The following is a 22,885-nucleotide window of genomic DNA, read 5'->3' on the forward strand; positions in this document are numbered from 1 at the left end:
AGGAATAGGATTATCTAAATGCTTATTAAGTAGAGTATAAAGAGCTGGCTTAACTTTAAATGCAGATAGAAGTTTATTATAGGTCCCCTTGCCCTTAATAGAAACATCCTTATAGGTATTTAGGCAAAAGATTGCCAAATAAAGGCAGGTTGCGGCAGAGATATTACAGGTATAGAGAGGCATTATAGAGGCAACCCAAGCAGATACTTCCTTAGGAGTAAGTTTAATACTACCCTAGAAACAGGTTAGCCAAGAAGTTAGAGAAGCCTTAATAAAAAATATATAAAAATAAGGCACTAAAGTGCCTAAAGGTCCTAAAGGGATATAATATCTTAAGACTAAATTATAGCAGCCAGAATACTGCTATTACTAGAGGCAGGATTATATATACAGTTAGCAACTACTCGCCAAGCTATGCTATAAGACTTAATTATAGCATAGGCCTACTAGACCTAAGTAGGATTAAATTCCTTATTGGCAAAACGATCCTAAAGGCACTTAATTGCCAGGTAATAAGCCTAAACTGCACTAAAGTACTTATAAGGAACCGGCAAAATGTCAGCAAAGACCTAATAATTAAGATAGAGAAATACATATAAAGCCACACTTCTTTCAGTTATTAGCACAGAAAACACAACACTCTAGCAAGGGGCTAATACAGTATTAAAGAGAGAGATCGCAGTAGATATTATAGATGCAATAAAAACATAAGATCTTGCCAGGGGACTGATTAATTAGCTAAACCTCTAGATTATAGATAAACTCTTAGAGAATGTTTGTATAGAAGTTAATATAAGATATAGTAATGAAATTATTAGAAATTATAACTAAAGAATTTTAAAGATAAGTAAATAAGATATTAATAAAAGCTTATTAAAGACTAATAATTTTAGTAGGGCAGAAAAATATAAATACTAAAATCTAGTTACTAAAATAATATAAGTATAGACCACCTTATAACAGTCTACCGATATCTCGCCAAAGCAATATAATATAATACTTAAATCTTTAAGACTAGTATATTACTATTAGAATTGTTATACACTAAAGAGGGATATTAGATTAGGAGAATAAAATAATTGCTTATATTTAGGTAAAACCTTGGCAAGATGCCGGAAGTTAAGGGATTTAAATATAGAATTTCCCCTCTTCTAGAAGAAAGACAATACACAAGTTTTTCAAACAAATAAAGGCATTCTTTATACTCCTTATAATGCCAGCAATATGCCTAATTAAGCAGGAAAATAGATATAATATTAATAAAATTAAAATAATAAAAGAAATAAAAATAAACAGTCTATTTTTTAGTTATTAGTTAAAGAAGTTAATACTTATTTATTAGCTTAATTCTTATATCTAAATTATAATTTTTAAGTATATTTTAGTAATCAGGAAGGTCCTAAGACCTATAGTTATTTTTAAGGGGAAAACAGTCTAATAATAATATTTCCCTAAGAATTTAAACTTCCTAAAAGACTAAAAATTTATATATAGTAATAAGGGCTAGATAAGCAATAAATTAATATTAGTTTAATTAAGAAAAGTCTTTATTTTATTAATATAGCCTAAAAAAAAAATAAACCTTAACTTCTTATTTTTAATAGCTATAGAAGTTATATTATAAAAGATTTCCTTTAGAAATATTATAATAATAATATATATCTATTATTTCTTTTTACTTATACTTTCTATATCCTTTAGCTACTAGATATTACAGTTTTTAGTTCTTTAAAGAGGGTATATTATTATCTTCTTTTAGATCTTATTTCTATCTTTAATAATAATTATATTAGTAAGATTATATTTCTATATACTTATAATAAGGCTTAGAAAGAAGCTATTATAAAATTTAATATAATTACTGGCTTTAAAGCTACTAGACTGTAGCCTATAAACCTAATAAAGGTCTTAATAAACTTAATAGTTATAGAGATATCTTCTTCTGTTATTACAGTAAATTTACTAGTAAAAGAGTAAGATTTAAGTCTTCTAAAGACTCCTTATTTATCTATATAACTTTAGTAAGCTTTAGGCTAAATCTTAGCTTCTATAATATAAGATCTAACTATTAGGCTACTTTTTAAGAAGATTAGCAGTTAATTAAACTGTTATAACTTTAATATTAAGTAATAAAATAGAGAAATAAGTATTTTATAGTAAGAAAATAAAAAAAATTAACTAAAATAGTATAAAAAAGTTATTTATAACCTAAATATAAAGTTTATAAAGATTTTAGTAATAAAGAAAGCTTATAAATAAATATAAAAAACTTTATAATTAAAAAGAATAATAAATAAGATTAAGAAATTAAAACTTAAAGATCTTTATATTAATTTCTATATAAATATTTACTAACTGAAGTTTTATTTAATATAAAAAATGTAGTGTTATAATAATTTATTAATTGATTATAATATTAGGTTTTTGGTGTTTTAGCTGAGGTGGCTAGTCTGTAGGGGTGGCCAGTCTTTGGGTGGGGGACGTTAGAGTTAGAGTAGATCTGAGGCTGGCATCACATCCGTTCAAAGAAGGAGTGGGCCAATACCTCATTTCCGGGCGATCACGTTAGAGCCGAAAGCTAACACAAACACAAACACGCTTGACGAAAAAGTGGACAATATTGACATGCTTATCTACTTAGCAAAGTCATAAACTTAACGGACTTGGATAAGCTTGCGAGTCTGATTTCTCCAGAGGCTCATCTCAACTGAAAGGAACTGAATGGCGATATTCTGCGAAACTTGAAGGCAGCGAGGTTGGAGAGCTAAAGACGAATGAGGCAAGGCTAGATACACAAAACGTTGTCTTCTAGAACCTGACCAAGATGATCTTCAGGCATCGTAGATCTAGGCCGCAACGATATTCCAGAAAGGTTGCGAGAGGCATGACGAGGGGGAAACTTGCTCACGCCTCATTGACTAGCTTCTCGTCTCACTTGTCTGCAGACTAATTCCAGGCCTGCAGCCTTTTAAATGATGCATTTCGGACTCAACCAAGAAAATTCTGCATCACTAGTTCTATCTAATTTACTTGAGTAGCGGAAACAATGCAGCCATCGCGTGCTGGTGGAAGAAAAGATCCGTCCTACAACGGTTGGGCTGGGGCTCTTCTTCTCTCTCGGCAAGCCTGGCGTGGGTATAGCAAAGGCCAGTAATTGTCTCGCAGAACAAGCATTGCCGCCATTGAGGGTTCCCAGGCTGCCAAGAAGCGTGAAAGTACATACTTGGGTGAGAAAAATCCACGATACAAGTTCTCTCTTTTCCCGACACCCATATAGCCAGGTTGTCATCGGATAGGGGATCACCACGGCATCGATCCTGAATCCCCGGCGGACGATCTGATCTGCCGTGAAGCCTGAGGCACCCCGGTTTATTTCTCAAGGTAGCTGCCTAACGTGTCGTGTACGGATGCAGTAATTGTTAAGGTAGTCCAGGTTGACTGTGCCTTTTTCTGTAGGTCCCGGCTGTCTTCTAACTCTCCTTGGCGGCACACAACTTATGCAATGAAAGTACCCAAGCATGACAACTCCTTTGTATAGGCTGATGCCTCTAAGCCCCCGTGTGCAGGCTCTACAACAAGACGCAACGACAGAAGTTTTGACTCTCTTTCCCGTTGAGAAGAAAGAAGGGTTGTTGACTTATGGCTTACCCAAGTCATGTGGACTACTGTGTGAGGCTTTGTTACAAGATCTGGTAATATTCGCCTTTCCGTTATTCTTTTTCATGGAGTAACTTAAATCCCTGGTTTCATCACATGTTAATGCTTTGCAGGAAGAGGATCTCAAATCGTGGGCCAGAGGGTTCGGAATGGTCATTAAAGATCTCAAAATGCCTGAGATTAGCCCCCAGGCTTTTCGTCTCGAAAAAGGCAACACTTCGACATTGCTAAAAGGGTATACTGCAGTTGTCGTGGCCCTCGGAAACACAAAATACGATGTTGAGCTCGTTTCCAGAGACAAACGGTCTTCGCAGAAGGAGACGTGGGAACCAGCATCTGCCCTTCATCTCCGGGAAACGGGGCTCAAAGCTCAAGGAGGACACATAAGGTTCCTCTACATCCCTCTCCATCTGGAACCCATATAGACTTTCCGACAAACGACAAGTTCTATTTCATGATATGTATCATATCATGTTCCGTATCCGCGCTCGAAACGACACTCCAGGTGCTGTCTGGGCTTCCCGTCGACCTCGCCTTCGACTTCGTCTGTGACTTCGATCTCGCCTTGGCCTTCGCACCGCCTGGCTCTAGGGCCTTTTCGATTTGGTGTAGACTGCCGATTGTGAGTCCAAAAATCGACACAGGAGTGACGTGACACCGTCACCTACCTAACCTTCCCGTCACAGAGTTCATAGACGAGATTTGGAATTCGGAGTAAGTCTGAGGGCAGTTTGTTGTTTGGACGATGCGCAAAAGCAGACTCTCTGCGCAGTATCGGGAAGCATTCGACGGTAAAGTGCTGGCCAAAAGTAAAATACGAGTTTACTAGTTTGTACATCGTGAGAACAAAGAATCTTGTATCGGATAAATCGAGCGGGAGCTCAAGACAGCCTACCTCTCAATGGGAGCTCATACGCCCGTGGTCCCAGTACTTTAGCAAGTTCATCGCCAATCTGTACACACTTGGGTAGTGCAAATCGCTTGGATCTAAGAGTATCACTGCCTCCAGTAACGCATTTAGCCATGGCATCCATAACCTCGTTTATGGTACAGCCTTGATCATGAGCCACGTGACAGGCTGCGACCATTACCATGCAGTGAAGCTGAGTTTCTCGTCCCTCAAAGTCTTTGGAGGCAGCAGCATAGGTCTCGAGAAGAGTTAGCCAGTCCATGTCTCGACGCGACTCAACATGAGAGATGGTCAAACGATCACGCAGACGGAGAATGTCCTCTAGCGTCGAAGGTCTGTTGTTGTCCCAATCCTCATCCCCTTGAGGTAACTTTGACATCCACGCCTTCACCCATTTTATCTGATCATTCAGGCCCCTTCTTCTGACGGGCTTCTGGGGGACTGGCTTTCCGGGTTCTTCTTTGATGAATTCGGCGGTAAAACTTGGCGACTGAGATGAATACATGATGATCGGATCCGCTAGAATTCCTCTAGATCCAGGAACCCGGATAATGGAGCATCCATGAATATCATGAAGAACCGCAGGTTGGGTTCCCCCAATGTGTCAGACAGCGGACTGGTTGGTCTATATGGGGGGGCTTCCAGTCGGCAGCCGATTGTGCCGCCGAATTTTTGACTTGAGCTCAAGGAAGATTGCGTCCGCCAGGATTCTCATCTGTCGGGTGCATTTGAGCCACACCTCGCCTTACTTCACGCCCTGGTGCTACTGCTCCTGGGAGGTGGGAGAGCGGGAGAGTGTCGGGTTCATCGGCAGGCATCAGGAGCACAAGAAAGAAAAGCTGGGTCTGTCTCTGTATTTTCCAGGGTCCGTTAACAAAGAAACCGAAGCCATTGTGTCATTCCCACTGGAGAGGTGACAGTGGCGTCTGGTCTTAGGTCATTAATGGGGTGCACCCAGACAAACCGAATCGTCCAATGCCACGTCCTTCTTTTCAGCCTTGCAAGAGCATTCCAACTATGGACAGCTTCGGATGAGGGCCAGTTATGTTATTAATGTGAATGTGATTCTGATTTGCATAAACTCCCCTCGTAGATCAGCGAATATGATGCCCCTCTTCCCAGTCTGCGCAGCCTGGTAGCCCATGTAGGCAGGTGGGACAAGGTCCTTCATTGGTTACGAACCATCTCAACCGGATAATTTCATGATTGAAAAGGATTTTCTTCCCAAGTCCCCAACGGATAGAGACCTTCCTTGGCTGGGCCATCGGTCGATAGCGTATTACCTACGCCAGGACCAGCCTACCAGTGAGCCGACAAAAAAGACAAGGGAGAAGTGACAAGAGCAAACTTCCGCAGACCAATCTTACACTGTAACTACCTGCAAGCTGCTGTATGTCCCATGCCTCCGATGGAGACCTGGTCTGCCGGGGCAAGGGGAGTTGCTGTTCCGCAACCTCCTCGCAGTTCCAAAAACTCGGGCTAGCGAATGGTATCAAGCCGGATTTAACCCCTTGATCTACGGTGAGGAGCGCTTGTGGCCGGACTAGGGCCTCTGGGCTGGAGCTTGTTAGCGTCGAGAAAGATATGTGGACTTGCAGAAGCCAGAGGGCTTGTTTCAACGGCCTGACAAGAGGAGTGCGGCTACAATTCAGAGTCTAGCGCTGTCGATCTAGCTGTTCAGGTTGCCAAGTTCCGCAGCTGACGAGGGTCTCGACAGCCTCATCCTTCCCCATGCTGGCGGATGTCGAGCTGCTTGAAGCCGCTGCACCCTGAACTGTCGCTTGCCAGTCCTCCGTGTGTCGTTTAGAACTCTTTTACGTCGCTGGATGATGATCCTTCCGCGAACAAACAACCTCAAAAGCAACGTGGGCATGGGTGGGTACGGTGTGGTGTGGTGTGGTGGGGAGGGGAGGGTTGGTGGGGTCTCGATGAGTTCGTCTGCGCGTGGGGTTTTCTGTTGGAATATCATGTCAGCCGCGCGCGTGTCGTGAGTGTGGCAGCAGCACAATTGTGGCGCGCAGTTGTGGCACAGATAAAATCGCCAAGCCTGATAAGAAAAGGCCGACGTTTATCAGGGATAAGGTAGACGCAAAACACCCCTGAAAAAAGTGTGTGGACCCGCTCATGTTTAATCTCACCTAAAGTTGAGGACAGCTTGGACTGTCGCAAAACCTCATGAACTTTACCCTTCCAGTCATTCTTTTGCCGCTGTCGCTTTGTACTCATTCTTCTGCGCTCCTGAGCGCATCTCACTGTTCAATAAGCCTGTGACGTTCGCTCGATGGCGGTTCGCTTCAATGGACGGTGATCCGGCTGTTGACCCGGGGCTTGACTCCTTCAGCTTGGCTTTTCCTTTGCCTTACCGTGTTGGCTTTATTGCGACTTTGGGTGAGCAGGATCCCTATTCTGGTCATATTGCCTTTTTCTAACTGATGATAGCTGTCTGGGGATGGGGGCTAAATCTTCATTGTCTCTATCTCTTCAACGTCGACGTTCCGCAGTTGATTCGATATCCCGGTCGAGCATCGCCGCAACATATTCCGCACCATGGCTCGACGTACCGCCTCGCTATTGCACTTTCGGCGTTGTTCGCATTATCCGTGTCGCTCTTTTGGGTTTGCACATGGGGCATACCTGAGCGTGTCGTTGCTTTCGGGTGGATGCCGTTGACATATCTCACTGCTTTGATTGCTATGTTCGTTGTTCCATTGAGGAATCTGCCCAGCGGAGGAAGAAGAAGATTCTTGGCAACTTTGCGACGTGTGAGCTTGGGCGGGCTTGCCGAGCCGCAGGACGGCAAGTTTGGGGATATTCTGTTGGCGGATGTGTTGACATCATATGCCAAGGTTTTTGGAGATCTCTTCATTACTCTATGCATGTTCTTCTCGGCGGAAGGTTCGTCTACGCAGCGACCTGATCGCAATTGCGGAGGAACAGTGCTCGTACCATTTATTATGGGAGTGCCGAGCTTAATACGATTTCGCCAGTGCTTGATCGAGTACTTTCGAGTTCGGCGAGCCCCATACAAGGAGTCCACGGGATGGGGTGGTCAGCACCTGGCCAACGCTCTCAAATATTCGACTGCATTCCCCGTGCTCATTACCAGTGCTTGGCAAAGGTCGGCAGAAGACCCCGACTCCAAAGCAGCTCTTCACAAAGCTTGGCTTGTTGCTGTACTCATCAACTCTCTGTACTCTTTCTATTGGGATGTGGCCAAGGATTGGGACATGACCCTTTTTTCTCCGAAGCAAGATCGCGAATCACCCACTCATCCTTTCGGGCTGCGAGATCGTCTTGTTTTTAGGTATCCTAACCTGTACTATCTAGTGATCGGCATGGATCTGATGTTGAGATGCACATGGTCCATGAAGCTCAATGGACGTCTTGATAGGTTCAGCGATCTAGAGGGAGGCATCTTTTTGATTGAATTCCTCGAAGTGTTCCGTCGATGGGTATGGATCTTCTTCCGTGTCGAGACAGAATGGTTGAGAAACAACTCTTCAGGCCTTGGAGTCGACGATATCCTACTTGGAGATTACCAAGGCAAAAATAATGAGGACGATTAAGTGCGTCATCAACAAAATTACTCAGGGAACCCAAACGGCGGTCAGCCCGGTCAACTAGGGTGGGCTGTATAGCAATTACGGCGTCGCTGATACTCGAACACGCCTCTGGGCAAGATTTGGACGCTTTCCCCTAATTCTATGCTCCTCGCCAAGTCAACATTCCTCGCTGAGGCTTCGTGCTAGGCCAGATACCCTAATGAATCAGGGTTTGGCCGGCAAAGGCTTGCGTTGCCACGAGGCCATTCCCGGTAGCTGGGAAAGTTTACAGATTCATGATTATGACCTGACGATCTTCCCACCATGGCCCGGATGGCTCGTCCCGCGTCTACTTGTGATAGCTTGGCCCCTCCTGAACCAAGATTCGATCTAATTACAAATATAGCTATATCAAACGAATTGAAGACAAATTGGAACTCGGTGAAAGTTGACGATGCTTCCGGGAACACATAATGTTACAATGTGGTGAATCTTGGAGGTACCGGCCTCGTTGGCGCGTGTGATGGCGCCCTCTGGCTTCTAGCGACTACGTCGCAGTGTCGTCTCTATTTCTTTCTCTTGTCTTGTTTATGGGCATGGCCAGACGGCTTCTAACGATTATGGCTTTTTGCAGTGTGCGTGCTTCTCAGGCCGCCACACATCCAGATGCAGAAGATGCTTTGAGATCTTCGTTCACTTAACCGAAAAGGAAGATGAAAAGACCGACTTTTTCCTTTGTGAGCACTTCGCGAGGCTTGGGCGGTCAGTCTTCGCAATCAAGACACTTAGAAGGGAAAAGCTTGCTGGAATGCTACTCACGGCCTTGGCCAATATGTGTCGCTCGACTCACTGAGCCTAGACTCAAGCCTCCCGCCACAACCCGCTAAATCCCAGGTGACTCCGGATAGAAATGGGATCCTATAGGCCTGATCACGTCGCCGGACTATGACGGCTCAAACTCACAATTGCCTGGAGAAAGTCTTAAGATGTAGTTGGCGACTCAAGGCCACGCAAAACGAGGCTTTTCCTCCGTCTCGCATTATTAACACTTGCTTTGTTTGTGCTTCCTTCGAATTCAACAACACAGTCATTTCGACGACATCGATCTCTCAAGGTAATATCAAAGGATAGACCATTCTTTTGGAGGGTTCAGCTCGAATTTCGCAGTACTTGTCCAAGACAAAGGGCACCGTGCGCTTTCAAGATTAGATCGTGGACCAGCTTCTGTCGTTCGAGGGACCACCATTGGCAGCACGGGGTTGCAAGCCAACGAGTCATCCTGCATGCAGGGCCCTGACCCTGCGATATCCCGACGCGGCCGACTTATACAGCAAACGACAAGATCGGGCCATCGACAAGTGCGGACATTCAACCAATATGACAAGTTGCACACGCCCAGTGAGCAGTATCGAACTCGTACTGCCACCTCAAAATGCATACCTTTATCGCAATAGGCCCTTGCCCCTACCTCCAACGACACTCTCCAGGACTTCATCAAAGGCGAAACCACCACCAAGATTCAGTGCTTTCCCACAAACCTTAGGCCCAGGAAATGATCCCAAGGCATTACCTCAGCAACCCCCTGTGATTGTTCCCAAGGCTTTAACAAGACAAAGGGCATCGCGTATGAGTATATCGGGCACCACTTCACTCCGTGAACGAAGATCATCTCAGAAAATTCAACAGATTACGGGCCACGACGTTGGACCTGGTATTGATTGGACGTCCGCTATATCTCGACCTCAGTATTCACCTTCTGTTTCGCCTAAATCCATGCGAGACGACTCATCCAGTGGTTACGGCATCTGTTTGGACGAACCCATGTTTGATGATGAGCCTACACCACTCGCAGACTATCAGCCAAGATCCTCTGACAGCAGCATGCCTCCTCTCGAGCCAGACTGTGATAGCGTGCTGAGCAATCACAGTTATACGTCTCCGGAATCACCAAGAGCCCAAAGGAGATCTGTATCACTACATGTGGCTAAGACACAGCGCCTGAGTAGTGCAACATCAACAATGACAGCATTAGAACCAGTTCCCAGCCTAGAAGACCCCTTCGATGAAGATATTAATTGGCAGGCCGGGTCATGCTACAACTACTTCAGCGACCTCGAAACAGCGGATGAGTATCATCGCATTGCCACAAAATTGGCCAACAACGACAAACGGCAATCCATATACGGTGCTTCTTCTCTTGCACGATCCCGCACCTCACTCAGTCGACGTCTCAGTGTTGGGGCAAGATCCCTCTTTACGCGAAGGAAAGACTCGGCTTTGTCCGCGAGCTCCAGCCGAGCATCTCTGACGGCCGCCAATTACCCTACAAAGGGGCCATACTCACCTTCAATACCTCCTTCATCAGAAACTGGGAGTGTTGCTTCTCCGCCACGCAGTACATTTGAAATCGATGACGAAGACGAGCTTTATGCAGATGATGGCAGAATGAGGGAAGTCGTCAAGGATTTCTTCGCGCGGAGAAGTGAGGAACGCAACTCGATGGAACTGGGAAAGCCTCGTTCTATACCACAATTCCCAGAGAAATCACCAGAACATAAGTCTTTGTCAAGAACAGGAGTGCAGGTCAAGGACCTGATCTCAAATGCACGTGATGGAGCGAGGTTGATTCAAGCAAGAGGTGAGAGGAGAAGAACTCAGCTCAGAACTCAGATCAAGATGATCCCAGAGGAAGAGATTGGACGTTGAGTCATGAGTATAAGGAAGACATGGGTGACACTTACTGAATGAGGTCTGCTTGGCATTGCATTTGAGCGCGGCGTGTCGTATTACACAAGATTCCCCCAAAATGGTATTTGATTAATGCAACTACTCTATGAGACATGAACTAGATGTGAGAGCAAAGTGAAATCGACTTTAAAAATGATCTGCAAGGCCCAGGTTTGGTACTCGGCAGCAGACCCTGGTTGTTTCTTTATATTACATTTTTCCTGCCTTGGCGATTCAGAAGAGATTGTATGAAACAGTTGTTCAATATCTATCTCTATATAATGCAACAATCATAAAACCCAGGCTAAGCTTGTACCTTGTTTCCATTGGATCAGTTAGTGTTGGGTTCAGAATTGACCCCAGATGGCATAGTATTAATCTGCGACATATATTGATAATGGTATGTTTGACTGATTAATTTGAGCTTCTGGGAGATATTCTGGTAAGTGAGTGATGCAGCTGCCGAGCTGGCCGGGTTAATCTTGAATTGTTTGTGTCGAGAACCATAAGGTACTGAGTTTCCCTCTTATTCTCGTCGCTCACATTGAAATGGCATAGCTTTACTTCGCTGCTGTTATTACTAAAATATGCGTTTCTTTCCTCCATTACCTAGGTAGCCTATCAATCCTAATAAGAACCGTGATACGTCTTGTCTCGGGCCGTTTTCCCATACCCATTGACTTATTGGTTGTCTTCCGAGCCCCGCCCCCGCAGACTCAGATCCTCAAGATCCGGAGCCGGAGCGGCTTCCTGACCGAGGCAACTCTTATTAAGGTAGTTTACTTATCTTCCCTCCCAAGGCTTCTACCTCTAGACTAACAACTGCTTAACCAAAAGAGCGGGGGGGAAATACATTCTTATAGTGAGCCGTCACCTAGGAAGCAGGTTCAGTGACTGAGCTTGTCCGCTCTGGGCTATTAGAGTTTCGGCCCTCGTTGATCACCCATCATGATCTACGAAACAGGAGCCTCTATCAATAACGAGACCTCAACTGAGACGCAGACTGAAAGCCACAGCATCACCGACGCTGACGTGGTTGAGGCGCTACAGAAGGGCATCCGCAAAGCTGCCAGGGAGGAGCTGATCAATCACGGAGACGCGTCGCTGTATTATGACTCTCTGACCATGTCGCCCTTGAACGCAATGTCCACTGTGAGTTGAGTCGAATTGAGTTGTTCACCTGTGCCCTGCTCGTCGTCCGCATATCTCACACCTTGCTGCTTCAATGCGTCTCTTGAGCGACTCTTCACATATCTACTGCCGATTACTGACCAACATCATATCTCGCAAGGCCGCTATTGCTCGTTTCCGTGCATACAAGCCCCCTCCATTCCCACTATGGGATCGTCTACCCGTTCGGAGGCGGGCAGCAGTCTTGGTACTGCTGTATGCTGACCGTCGCGGCGATTTACGCGTGGTTATTACCATGCGCGCTGCAAGTCTGAGGAACTTTTCTGGCCATGCTGCCTTTCCCGGAGGCAAGGCAGATGATCTTGAAGAGACACCATGTAAGGCGTGTGCTCTCAGCTACCATTCTTCATTATTAATTCTGTTACGCAGTCCAAATCGCCCGCCGAGAAGCTTGGGAAGAAATTGGACTTCCCATGGATGATAGCAAACTTCCAAAACCCTTCCGCGTCGAGCATCTTTGCTATCTACCCCCTTCCTTAGCTCGGACACACCTCGTCGTGAGACCATGTGTTGCCTTTCTCCATGCGGACCAGCGCACAGCAGGAGAACCGGCACCGACGGTTGAGGAAACTATGATTCCCAGACTCGATGCTCGCGAAGTCGCCGCCGTCTTCAGTGCACCCTTTTACAATTTCCTCCAGGCGCAGGATCTGCCTCCCGCCCCGGGTGAAACGCTGCCTGAAGGGCAATGGTACGATGGGTTCTGGAATCAATGGAAAGATTACCCATGGCGGGTGCACAACTTTTACGTCCCAGTCAACAATCAAAGCATCTCGAAGCCGCGGCGGGATAGCGAGCAGAGCCGTTTGGTTGATAAGCTAGAAAAAGAAGAGGAACCAGATGGGAGATTCAAGGTCTGGGGAATGACGGCACGCATATTGGTGGACGCAGCGAGAATTGCATATGCACAGGAGCCTGGATTCGAGCACAATGTCAGCTTTGGCGATGAGGAGATCATTGCCCATGCGGATAGCTTGGGGGACCTGGGTGAGAAAATTCCAGAGAAGCGGACTGAACCTGGCGATGCGTCAAAGATGTAGAGACTTTGAAGGTATATGATAGAAATAGAAACAAGATCGATGAATGTTAACTCCGATATTGCTAGGGTTCTTAGAGAGAGGCAAAGAGTGCTTAACATTGATAGTGGTGGATTATGATGAAAAGTGCCAAGCTTTAGGTTTCCAATTGCAATCATTTAGACTTCGCAGTCCTTTAGGTTCGTCATGACCGTTTCATAAACGTTGAGCCCCTTTAATGGCATGCGTTATCCTTGGTAGCAGAAGTTCGCTTTCCAAAGAATAGATATCCAAGAAATGCGCCGAGAGAAACAGCAACCATAACCCAGCCGTTGTACGTCATGAAAATGAGCCTTGTTTTATCAGAATTGTGAGCTGTTAACCACAACAGTAGACTCGGCTACTCACATGAGCATGAACGCGTAAAAGTTCTGTAGGCCGTATAAGACAGCCTTGATGAGGTGAGCACGCTGATCGGCCTGTCCTTGGGATTGTCCTGCAAGGATGGGAGTCGACTCAGTAACGGGAACATCAAGACCTCACGGGAAGACTTAGCAGGGCAATTTCCCGCAGAGAGTAACACAGACAAGGCAAGGAGATACAAAGCAACATTCTGGTTTTGTTCTTGGGGTTCCTCGAAGAGGAAATGTATTTATGCGGTCTTGGAAGGGAGAGGAGGAGCTTACTGGGTGCGGCTCGAACGCGATTATCGAGGGCTTCTTCGTACTGTCGCGAGAGGGAACGGAGAGCTTCGTAGCCGACGGCGAGGAAAATCACAGCGACGAGAGAGAAGAAGAGGGAGGTTGTCGAGCGAACGTGCCATTGGCGGAAGACGATACAGAGATTGGTGGTGTCCCAAGTGAACAGCATCTACCATGGTCAGCATCTGTACATATGGATAGGAGGAGATAGCACCATACGTTCATGCTGCACATATCCTTCATGCCTCCTCCGTGTCCATGATCCATATCTCCGTGGTCCATTCCACTGTGGCTCATGCCGCTGTGGTCCATGTGTGCGTGATCCATTATCGTGTTATCGTGGTTTTGTTCGTTTGATGCTATGGTACAAATGTTGTAGTTGAGTCAGAAGTTTCCAAGAGGTGGTCCAGTGTATTGATATAGGTAAGTAGAGCAGCTGGGAATTCATGAAACCAGCTCAAACGTGCGCAGGATCAGGCGGACCCCTCTACCCCTTCAGATGGTGGTTAGAGGTCGGTCGATGGTGATAACAAGGGAGTGATGGAATGACGCGACAGTCGGGCGAGGTAAGGTACATTGTTTGATGCAGTAAAACGTGTGTGGACCAAAGTACAGTGTCTCGGCTAGGTACTATTACAGAGGGCGGGGGCGTTCCGACAGCCCTTTCGTCCACTGTACCTTTCCCGACGACTAACAAGGACCAACTGCCGCGGAACTGCGGGGAGCTCTACCACGGCTATACCATCATTTGTTGATGATTATCAGTATATAATATTAGGCATTTCTCCTCTGTAATCCTGAATACCTACTTTTTATCTTATTGTAAAGTCTCGTTATATGTAATTGGTTGATGTCAGCCTCTCCGGTGACATCCGCAACTGTACCTACTATACTTCATTTACCTTCATACTTACAAATTATCCGCAGTTGACGCCCCTCACTCTTATCAATCTTTGACTTCAACTACCTCTTACATTTCCACTGTTCACTACCTATATTGGTTTCTCACCTTTGCTTATAATTCTATCTCCATACGCGGACATACGAGTAGCCATCTCATCATGCTTGGGCCTCCAGTTAACCTTCCCAGGTGGTGAGTAATCTCTTTGACTCTATGTAATTCGCAAGACACAGAAAATGGAGCAGGCTCACTAATCAACCCCATTATGAGTACAATAGGCTTGAAGAAAACTCCCATCTGCTACAGCCCCCTATCAACAACTACTGTGTCTACAATGAAGACTTTAGTGTCATGGTAACTCACGCTTTGCTAATACTCTAATACTTCATGGTAAGAGCATGGCTAATAACTGTCATCAGATCGTTGGTGGTCCAAATGCCCGCACTGACTACCATATCAATCAAACTCCCGAGTGGTTCTACCAATACAAAGGAGCAATGATGCTCAAAGTCGTCGACGAGGGGGAGTTCCGTGATATCATCATCCGTGAAGGTGATATGTTTCTCCTACCTGGAAACACACCGCACAACCCCGTCCGCTTCGCCAACACAGTTGGAGTTGTCCTGGAGCAGCGTCGTCCTAAGGACTCACTCGATCGTATGCGTTGGTACTGCGGTGACTGTGGTGAGATTGTTCACGAGGCTGCGTTCCATTGCACCGACCTTGGCACTCAAATTAAAGCAGCGGTTCAAGACTTTAAGAGCAGTGAAGACAAGAGGGCTTGTCCCAAGTGCGGTACTATGGCTGAGGCGGCACCGAAGCCCGGCACTATTCAGGATCCTAATCTGGCGTGATCCATCAAAATGTAGCAAAAGTTTTGTATAAAAAGGTCGAGGAGGCGGCTTATGGGTTATGAAATTTGGTGATGTAGTAGTAGTTGCAGAAAAAAACCACTCATGTCTTGATATTCTACACACTCACGTCGAAGGTTCTTACTATGATACAACTCACTTCAACTTGTTCAGCTTCAAGTCTCGGCAAAACTATATGAGCTAGGCGATTCCTCCACGGGAATCTCAATGGCACCCTCCTCTAACTCCTTTCCGTCAATTCTCACACCTGCTCGAACAACATCACCCGGCACGGCAGGACCAACACCGGCAGGTGTACCAGTAAGGACAATATCGCCGGGGTGGAGAGTCATAACCTTGGAGATGTCGCTCAAGATACGAGGGATCTGGTAGATCATGAGGTTGGTTGAGCCCTGTTGCTTGGTCTCACCGTTGAGCTGGAGGAAGAGCTCAACATTGTGAGGGTCCTTAATGGCAGTCTTGGGGATGATGTTGCTCAGAGGCAAGAAAGTATCGAACCCTTTGGCGATGTCCCATGGGAGACCCTTCTTCTTGGCCTCATTCTGGGCGTTGCGGGCGGTGAAGTCAACGGCGATAGCGTAAGCTGGAGATGGTCAGCCTTTCATAATTCGTGATAGTCCCACTGCTCGACGCACCTTTGATAGCATCAAGAGCTCCCTGAGTATCAGAGGCTTGAAGATCCCGGGTGAGCTTTCCAATTACGAGAGCCAACTCAACCTCATAGTGCATGTCAATGCCCTTGGGCCTCAGGACGGGGCCCTCGCCTGGTAGGACGATGGAAGACGCAGGTTTCAGGAAGAAGAAGGGCTGCTTGGGTTTGGTGTTGTTCAGCTCAGCAATGTGCTCCCTAGGAGATAGTCATCAGTTTATGTCATAGTGGTTGAACCATGGGTGAACATACGCAAAGTTGCGGCCGATGCAGACAACCTTGCCGGCCTGCTTGAGGCTAGACGTAGCTTGAGGGGCCATAGTGGCCATTGTACGTCTCAGAGCGAGCATGTTGGCTACGAATGATGGGTACAAGAAGAGTTTTATCAGTTGTAACGCTCATTCACTGGCTCAATGGCGAAATAGCTGTTGGCTTAAGCAAGCAAGCAAGCGGTTTCGGAACTGAACCCCCGATGGAGAAGCTTCGGTCGGAGATGAGTCCCGGTAATCGAGTCGCGGGGTATCTTTGGACGAAGTCAATACATCAATTTCGATCTACCCTGTGCCGACTTCGCAATGTTATCAGAGGAGACCATGATTCAATGGTTTCTCCTTCATCGGTTTGCTTTCCGATCATTAAGCGTCCTCGACTGTTTCTGGTTTAGTTCAATCGTACAGACAAAGCATCACCTCGCTTCCATCTTGAAAATATGTGTATTTGTTGTAACCATGTCTAAGCAACTATCAGTAAGTACAAATCTGACTAAATGGTAAGCTATATTCTATATGTCTACAATGTTTTGATTGTCTGAGCGTTACTCGCGCATGTATGACTTGAGGAAGCTCAACGCGTATAGTAGTTTGTAGGCACCGTAAGTAACCGTGTTCAGTTACAGTTAGCGATTTGGGGTAAACAAGTTCAGGACTGTCTTCATGATCGAAATCGCGTGTCATGTAAGGAGCAAGAGGTTCTAGACAAATGACGTTATCAATTTTTCTTGCAATAACGGGGATATAATACTACCAAATCTATACTTTTGCCCTTATGTACATATAATCAGTCATCCAATTAAGCAACATGAACAAACGTTCTCTTCTTAGCGTTCTTCTCATCGTTCTGCTCCTCCCAATTCTCATCCACATAGTCCTTGATGCTTTTGTCACGAATCTGCATACCCACAACCTTAAGGGCAGCAATGTTAACTCCCATCTCGTCCTTCTGTCGCTTGAGAGAAGCACGGAGGTTCACACGGATGCCGTCAAGCATAGCCTTCATGGTGCGGCTGGCAACAATCTGCTTGTGGTGCGTCTTCAGCATGAAGAAAAGGATGCGACATGTCAAGGGCATGTTCATGGATCGCATCGCGAAAATGTTAAGGAAAGTGAAGAGGATGGGGACGGAGGCAAAGGGGAGTACCAGCAGAGCATCGTGCAGCGCCGAAGCCTTGATCTTTTGCAAAACAGAGAGGACATAAGCCTCGGCGGTGATGTTTCCGAGGGCAAGGAAGACAGGGTTGCGTTGAGGAGGCTGGGCATGAGGGTTTGTGAGTTTGGCTTCCTCGTACTCTCTGAGTAGGTTGAGATCGGCCATGCCCATCTCGAGAGCTTCCGCTATCCTCTCACCAGCCATGAGAGTCTCTGTGGTCTGCTTGCTTGCCGCAGCAACCTCGTTATTCTCATCTTGAGTGTCAGGGTCCCGCTCCAGTGATGTCGTAAGAGTACTCTCGTATAGTTCCTCAATCTCCTTCTCGCGCTCTTCCTCAAGGAAGATCTGCTCCTCTGTTTCATCCCAGACTCGGATGCTCTTATCATGGCCGGCACTAACCAAGAGGTTGCCCCTGTGGGCAACGGCAATTGCCCACACCTCGCCATGGTGACCATCCAGTCTCTGGATCTGCTCGAATTTATCACCATCCCAATATCGGATTGTGCGGTCCTTGCTGCTGCTGAAGAAATGGTGCCCGTTGCCGTCGTTATTATGAGGTACAAAGGCGACCTGAAGGATGCTGTCCTGGTGCCCGAAGAGAGCTTTGTGGCAGTCACCGAAATCAAGACCCCATATTCTGATGTTCTTGTCGGCTGAACTTGTGACGATCAACTTGCTGTCAAATGAGATATCCATGCTAAGGACAGGAAGCTTGTGACCATAAAGATTAAGGTAGAGTTTTAGGGAGTCGACGAAGAAAACCTTGACAGTGTTATCGAGGAGGGCAACAGCAATAAGCCGGGCATCCGGTGAGAACTTCAGGCTCAGAATATCGTCAGAAACCTTGAGTGTTCTCGACTGTTGCAGCTTGAGCTTTGGCGTTGTTCTTCTTGTACCGAGCACTTCCTCTTGTACGATCTTGAAATCCCAGAACTTGGCTGTCTTGTCAGCACTGCCTGAGACGACGGACTGGCCATCAGGGTGGACGTTGAGAGACCAGATGGCCCCCTCGTGAGCGTCGACACTATCAAGCAGTGCAGCCGAGGCCACATCAAAGAGCTGCAATTCACCGCTCTTAGTACCAACCACAACAACTTTGTCTCCTGGGAGGAAAGAACAGCATAGAGCATAGCCGCACTCGAATGTCCGAATGCAGTTCTGTGTCTTTATGTTCCAGATCTTCAAGCTACCATTCGATGCAGATGCCAGCATCTTGTCATCCGAGCTTAGCGATAGCGCCCTGATATCTGTTCGGTGACCGGGGAGCTCAACGGATAGCGCTCTCGTATAATCAGGGACGTCGTCCCTCTTTGACTTTTCGGTCTTCTCCTTAGATGGGAGGCTGTAATACTCGAGCAGGTTGTTTGTGGTTCCTACCAGTAGGTGAAGATCCTTTTGTCCGCTTGGGACGGCCCAGTCAACAGAGCGCACCTTGCCTCCTGTTCGCACAATGACATATTGAACAAAGACGTCGCTAATGTCTGCCTTTGAAACATCGACTGGCTCCTCTGCATTGGCCTCCTCCTCAACGACCTTCCCATCCTTCGTCTTCTCTCGACGTCTTCTTCGCTTACGAGCCAGTGCTTTTTTTATTTCGGCCTCGGACCGTATTCTCCACACATCAACACCCTTTTCTGAGCCATGAACTGCAAAGTAATCCTTCTTTGGGTGAAAGACAACTTCGGTTGTCCTGTCCTTACTCTGTCGGTGTAATGTTCCGCGATCCTGAAGATATCGGACTGCAGCAGGTGTATCAACTTGACGGGCGCTCAATGCAAGGCCGTCGGCGTCCAACGACCAAATTTTGATCTCGCCGTCATTCCCGGCAGTGGCACATCCACTGTAGTCTGGGGCCAATCCAAGAGCCCAGCACTCGCCGTTTGTCTGCGATATGTGTGTTTCTATGCAGTGCCTCGACGATAGATCCCACAACTTGATGAGGGAATCTTTGCCAGTCGTCAATAAGAATCCGTCGTGTGTTCCTTCACCATCAAGGACCATCGCGTGCGCATCGTCTTCATCCTGGACCTGAGGTTCTGGCTCAACAAAATGAAGGCCAGTCACCTGATCCTTGTGTCCTCGTAACTTAAATTGGCCAACTTCCGCGACAAGATCCCAGATAATGATATCCGTGTCTTTAGAGCCGCTGGCAAGTCTGACACCCGACTTGTCGAAAACGAGTTTTGTGATTGCCGACTTATGACCATTGAAGTTGAGGATCACGGAGGAAATTTTGCTATCCCATAATCGAATACTACCATCCTCGTATCCCACAGCGAAGACGTCCTTGTCGGATTTGCTTTGGGCAATGGCAGTTACGGGAACCGTGCATCTTTCATCTCTCCAGCGGCTTGTTACTTCGCTCTTCTTAATATCCCAGCAGAGAACCTCTTCATTCGCTGCGACGATCGCCTGTCCCGCGCTGGTTCCTGTTCGATCTTTCGAGGACCATACTATGTTCGAGGTTGGCGAGGCGACGACGCCGAAGGACTTGCCATGCTCGTATTTCCTATTGTAATTTGAGTTAGATTGAGTCGCCAAGGTTTTCTCTTTAACTTACAAGTACGACTTCACCATTTTTGAGATGTTGCGACCAGAATTGGCCCTTCTTAAGTTTTTGTCTCTGACCAAGGATCCTAGAATCTTTCCTCTATCTCACCTAGAGTAACTTAGAGGGAAATTTTCTTATCGATAACAACGTTATCCACCGGTTCCACTTGGGAGCTCCTTGTCACGTGTCTGCTGGGAGCTTGAGGCTCACCACGTAAGCCCCACTACCCAGGCGTCACCCACTGTAGCATACCACCTAAGCTCCGAGTAACGACGACAGTAAGGGGATAGCATTCAAATCGACCAACAAGATGCTTCTGCTAGACTACCAAAATGTGCTTATTCAGTCGGTTCTGACGGAGCGTTTCTCAGGGTAAGATTACGCATACCTAATTATCTTCAAAAACAAGAGCTCACAGGTTGTACGTCAGAGCCCCTCCCGCCTCTATTGACCAGACGGTCAGCGACTTTGATGGCGTTACTTTCCATATCTCGACACCCGAGTCTAAGACCCAGATCCTTCTTTCGATCCAAATACGATGCTTCCCCGACCTTGTCAAGTATGGAGCTGAGGAAGTTCTCCAGCGAGAGTATGGCGACTATGTGACATCGGTTGAGCCGGGCTTCGACTTCTCTGTTCTTGTGGATTTGGAGAACCTCCCGGAATCAAAGGGTACAGCGATATGCTCTCCACAGTCAAGGCCGACAATGCTGACGATTGAACAGAGGAACGCAATGAGCTAGCACTCAAATTCGCTCTCTTGAAGCGCAACGCTATGGCCGCACCATTCGAGCAAGCTTACAAGGAGCATTACGCATTGAAGGAGGAGGCTTCCAAATTTACTTCGGAAGAAGCTCCTCAGGGCGTTCGAGAGGGAGGCGAAGTTAAGGCAATTCACTACCGAGAGGAGGAGGCCATCTATGTCAAGGCCAGCCACGACCGAGTCACCGTCATCTTTAGCACTGTCTTTCGCGAAGAAACCGACCGAGTATTTGGAAAGGTGTTCATCCAAGAATTCGTCGATGCTCGAAGGAGAGCGATTCAAAATGCCCCCCAGGTCTTGTTCAGGAACGACGCCCCTCTAGAGCTACAGGGTGTTCCGGGGGTTCAAGACTCTGGGTCTGGAGATATTGGTTATGTGACTTTTGGTAGGCTTTACCAGCTGACACCGCCAACGTGGTAACTAATTGAGCTGCAGTCCTCTTCCCTCGGCATCTAACTCCTCAGCGAATGACTGAGGTCATCTCTCATATTCAGACCTTCCGCGATTACTTCCATTACCATATCAAGGCTTCAAAAGCTTATATTCACTCGCGTATGCGAAAGCGAACTGCTGACTTCCTCCAAGGTAAATCATTTCCTATACATCAGCGCATCTGGATAACTAACGGTGCTCAGTGCTGCGCCGTGCCCGCCCCGAGAACGAGGAGAAGGAGAGAAAGACTGCCAGCGGCAGAACTTTCAAGGTGCAAGGAAACTAAAATCCTGTACCCATGGTATTGTCTGCTCTGACGTTGTTCAGTAATTCAGTTAGTTGTTGAGCCTATTAGATAGGGCGGTTAGTCGCGGGTAGTTGGTAGTTAAGCGAATGGTACTGTTAAAACTACCTACAGTTTGAATTCCACGACCATGAACAATTATTTGATCAAAAAGCTGGGCAGAATATGAGTCGTCTACATACAGAGATATTGCCCAAGTTCCACATAGTGGCACCTAATTGACGTGTTAGCTGGCTTAGGCACCACCCCCAATTAGCGGTGGGTAATCGAACTTCAAGGGTCCTTAAGATGGTGAGCAAGATCGCGCCGACACATACCGCCCTTTTTGATACACCATCAGCAAAGACGACCCTAGGGTCGCCACGACAATGATATGGCCGTTCGGATCGCGGGACGCCGACAACGAGAAAGAGCAGAAACTCAAAGAAGAGGCGAAACGGCAGCATGTGTCATGGACCGACTCGATAAACCGCATTCGATCAGCACCTGTCGATGCAGCTAGAGAATGGGCGCCTGTTGTACTGTTCCCGCTCGCTGGCATGGCAGCTCTACAAATCTACACAAATTATGTTCGCCGAATACCCGGATCAGCATATGTGCGCCCGAATTTCTTTCGCAACCGAAGCATCTTTGGGCGAGTTACCAGCGTTGGTGATGGTGATAACTTCCACCTCTTCCACACGCCTGGCGGTCGACTTTTGGGTTGGGGCTGGTTGAGAAAGGTTCCTGAAGCTCGCAAAGAGTTGAAAGACCGAACAGTATGGCTCCGACCCAAGTAGCCCCATGTCCATACTGACAACGCTTTGGCAGATCTCAATTCGTATTGCTGGCGTTGATGCCCCAGAATGTGCCCACTTCGGGCGGCCAGCGCAACCGTTCTCGGCCGAAGCTCTCGCCTGGCTACGTAACTACATCAGCAAACGCAACGTCCGCGCATACGTCTACAGGCGAGATCAGTACGATCGAATCGTCGCGACAGTATATACGCGGCGGTGGCTGTTTCGCAAGGACGTGGGTCTCGAGATGATAAAGGCCGGCATGGCAACAACTTACGAAGCCAAGCAAGGGGCTGAATTTGGTGGACGACAAAAGATCTACGAAAGGGCTGAGGCTAAGGCGAAGCAGAAACGAAAGGGGATGTGGTCTGGCAAGTCCAAGGATTTCGAGAGCCCGAGAGCTTACAAGACGAAATGGGCTGGCTTTGACCAAGAAAAACCCGGCACTTGAAGATGCCGAGTATGAAT

General features: G+C 46.9%; 11 protein-coding genes; 7 read left to right on the forward strand and 4 right to left on the reverse strand.

The window, feature by feature from the left end:
* Positions 1-3,518: 3,518 nt before the first annotated feature.
* FFUJ_02788 (uncharacterized protein) lies at positions 3,519-4,082 on the forward strand (the record flags this gene model as incomplete). XM_023574560.1 has 2 exons in its annotated part: positions 3,519-3,692; positions 3,771-4,082. The coding sequence occupies 2 exons, from the start codon at positions 3,519-3,521 to the stop codon at positions 4,080-4,082; spliced, it is 486 nt and encodes a 161-aa protein (XP_023427893.1).
* Positions 4,083-4,126: 44 nt separating this feature from the next.
* Positions 4,127-5,072, reverse strand: FFUJ_02789 (uncharacterized protein; the record flags this gene model as incomplete). XM_023574563.1 has 3 exons in its annotated part: positions 4,127-4,270; positions 4,331-4,482; positions 4,553-5,072. The coding sequence occupies 3 exons, from the start codon at positions 5,070-5,072 to the stop codon at positions 4,127-4,129; spliced, it is 816 nt and encodes a 271-aa protein (XP_023427894.1).
* Positions 5,073-6,864: 1,792 nt separating this feature from the next.
* Positions 6,865-8,133, forward strand: FFUJ_02790 (related to ERD1 protein, required for retention of luminal ER proteins; the record flags this gene model as incomplete). XM_023574564.1 has 2 exons in its annotated part: positions 6,865-6,955; positions 7,007-8,133. 2 exons carry the CDS (start codon positions 6,865-6,867, stop codon positions 8,131-8,133), a joined length of 1,218 nt encoding a protein of 405 aa, XP_023427895.1.
* Positions 8,134-9,486: 1,353 nt separating this feature from the next.
* On the forward strand, positions 9,487-10,815 carry FFUJ_02791 (uncharacterized protein; the record flags this gene model as incomplete). Its single annotated transcript, XM_023574565.1, has 1 exon — positions 9,487-10,815. One exon carries the CDS (start codon positions 9,487-9,489, stop codon positions 10,813-10,815), a length of 1,329 nt encoding a protein of 442 aa, XP_023427896.1.
* A 969-nt stretch (positions 10,816-11,784) lies between these two features.
* Positions 11,785-13,067, forward strand: FFUJ_02792 (related to coenzyme A diphosphatase; the record flags this gene model as incomplete). XM_023574566.1 has 3 exons in its annotated part: positions 11,785-11,988; positions 12,128-12,344; positions 12,397-13,067. 3 exons carry the CDS (start codon positions 11,785-11,787, stop codon positions 13,065-13,067), a joined length of 1,092 nt encoding a protein of 363 aa, XP_023427897.1.
* A 211-nt stretch (positions 13,068-13,278) lies between these two features.
* FFUJ_02793 (related to a putative low-affinity copper transport protein) lies at positions 13,279-14,071 on the reverse strand (the record flags this gene model as incomplete). XM_023574567.1 has 4 exons in its annotated part: positions 13,279-13,396; positions 13,452-13,581; positions 13,730-13,913; positions 13,964-14,071. The coding sequence occupies 4 exons, from the start codon at positions 14,069-14,071 to the stop codon at positions 13,279-13,281; spliced, it is 540 nt and encodes a 179-aa protein (XP_023427898.1).
* A 734-nt stretch (positions 14,072-14,805) lies between these two features.
* Positions 14,806-15,499, forward strand: FFUJ_02794 (probable 3-hydroxyanthranilic acid dioxygenase; the record flags this gene model as incomplete). XM_023574568.1 has 3 exons in its annotated part: positions 14,806-14,837; positions 14,924-14,999; positions 15,065-15,499. 3 exons carry the CDS (start codon positions 14,806-14,808, stop codon positions 15,497-15,499), a joined length of 543 nt encoding a protein of 180 aa, XP_023427899.1.
* Positions 15,500-15,672: 173 nt separating this feature from the next.
* FFUJ_02795 (hpcEp-like protein) lies at positions 15,673-16,486 on the reverse strand (the record flags this gene model as incomplete). XM_023574569.1 has 3 exons in its annotated part: positions 15,673-16,100; positions 16,153-16,364; positions 16,419-16,486. The coding sequence occupies 3 exons, from the start codon at positions 16,484-16,486 to the stop codon at positions 15,673-15,675; spliced, it is 708 nt and encodes a 235-aa protein (XP_023427900.1).
* A 748-nt stretch (positions 16,487-17,234) lies between these two features.
* Positions 17,235-20,168, reverse strand: FFUJ_02796 (probable DIP2-Dom34p-interacting protein; the record flags this gene model as incomplete). XM_023574570.1 has 2 exons in its annotated part: positions 17,235-20,100; positions 20,152-20,168. The coding sequence occupies 2 exons, from the start codon at positions 20,166-20,168 to the stop codon at positions 17,235-17,237; spliced, it is 2,883 nt and encodes a 960-aa protein (XP_023428791.1).
* Positions 20,169-20,452: 284 nt separating this feature from the next.
* On the forward strand, positions 20,453-21,623 carry FFUJ_02797 (related to actin-related protein 2-3 complex subunit 2; the record flags this gene model as incomplete). XM_023574571.1 has 5 exons in its annotated part: positions 20,453-20,514; positions 20,573-20,814; positions 20,868-21,290; positions 21,341-21,490; positions 21,541-21,623. The coding sequence occupies 5 exons, from the start codon at positions 20,453-20,455 to the stop codon at positions 21,621-21,623; spliced, it is 960 nt and encodes a 319-aa protein (XP_023427901.1).
* A 386-nt stretch (positions 21,624-22,009) lies between these two features.
* On the forward strand, positions 22,010-22,868 carry FFUJ_02798 (nuclease family protein; the record flags this gene model as incomplete). XM_023574572.1 has 2 exons in its annotated part: positions 22,010-22,399; positions 22,452-22,868. The coding sequence occupies 2 exons, from the start codon at positions 22,010-22,012 to the stop codon at positions 22,866-22,868; spliced, it is 807 nt and encodes a 268-aa protein (XP_023427902.1).
* Between the last annotated feature and the right edge of the window lie 17 nt (positions 22,869-22,885).

The sequence above is a fragment of the Fusarium fujikuroi genome, chromosome FFUJ_chr03 (genome assembly GCF_900079805.1).
Source record: "Fusarium fujikuroi IMI 58289 draft genome, chromosome FFUJ_chr03".
Lineage (NCBI taxonomy): Eukaryota > Fungi > Ascomycota > Sordariomycetes > Hypocreales > Nectriaceae > Fusarium > Fusarium fujikuroi.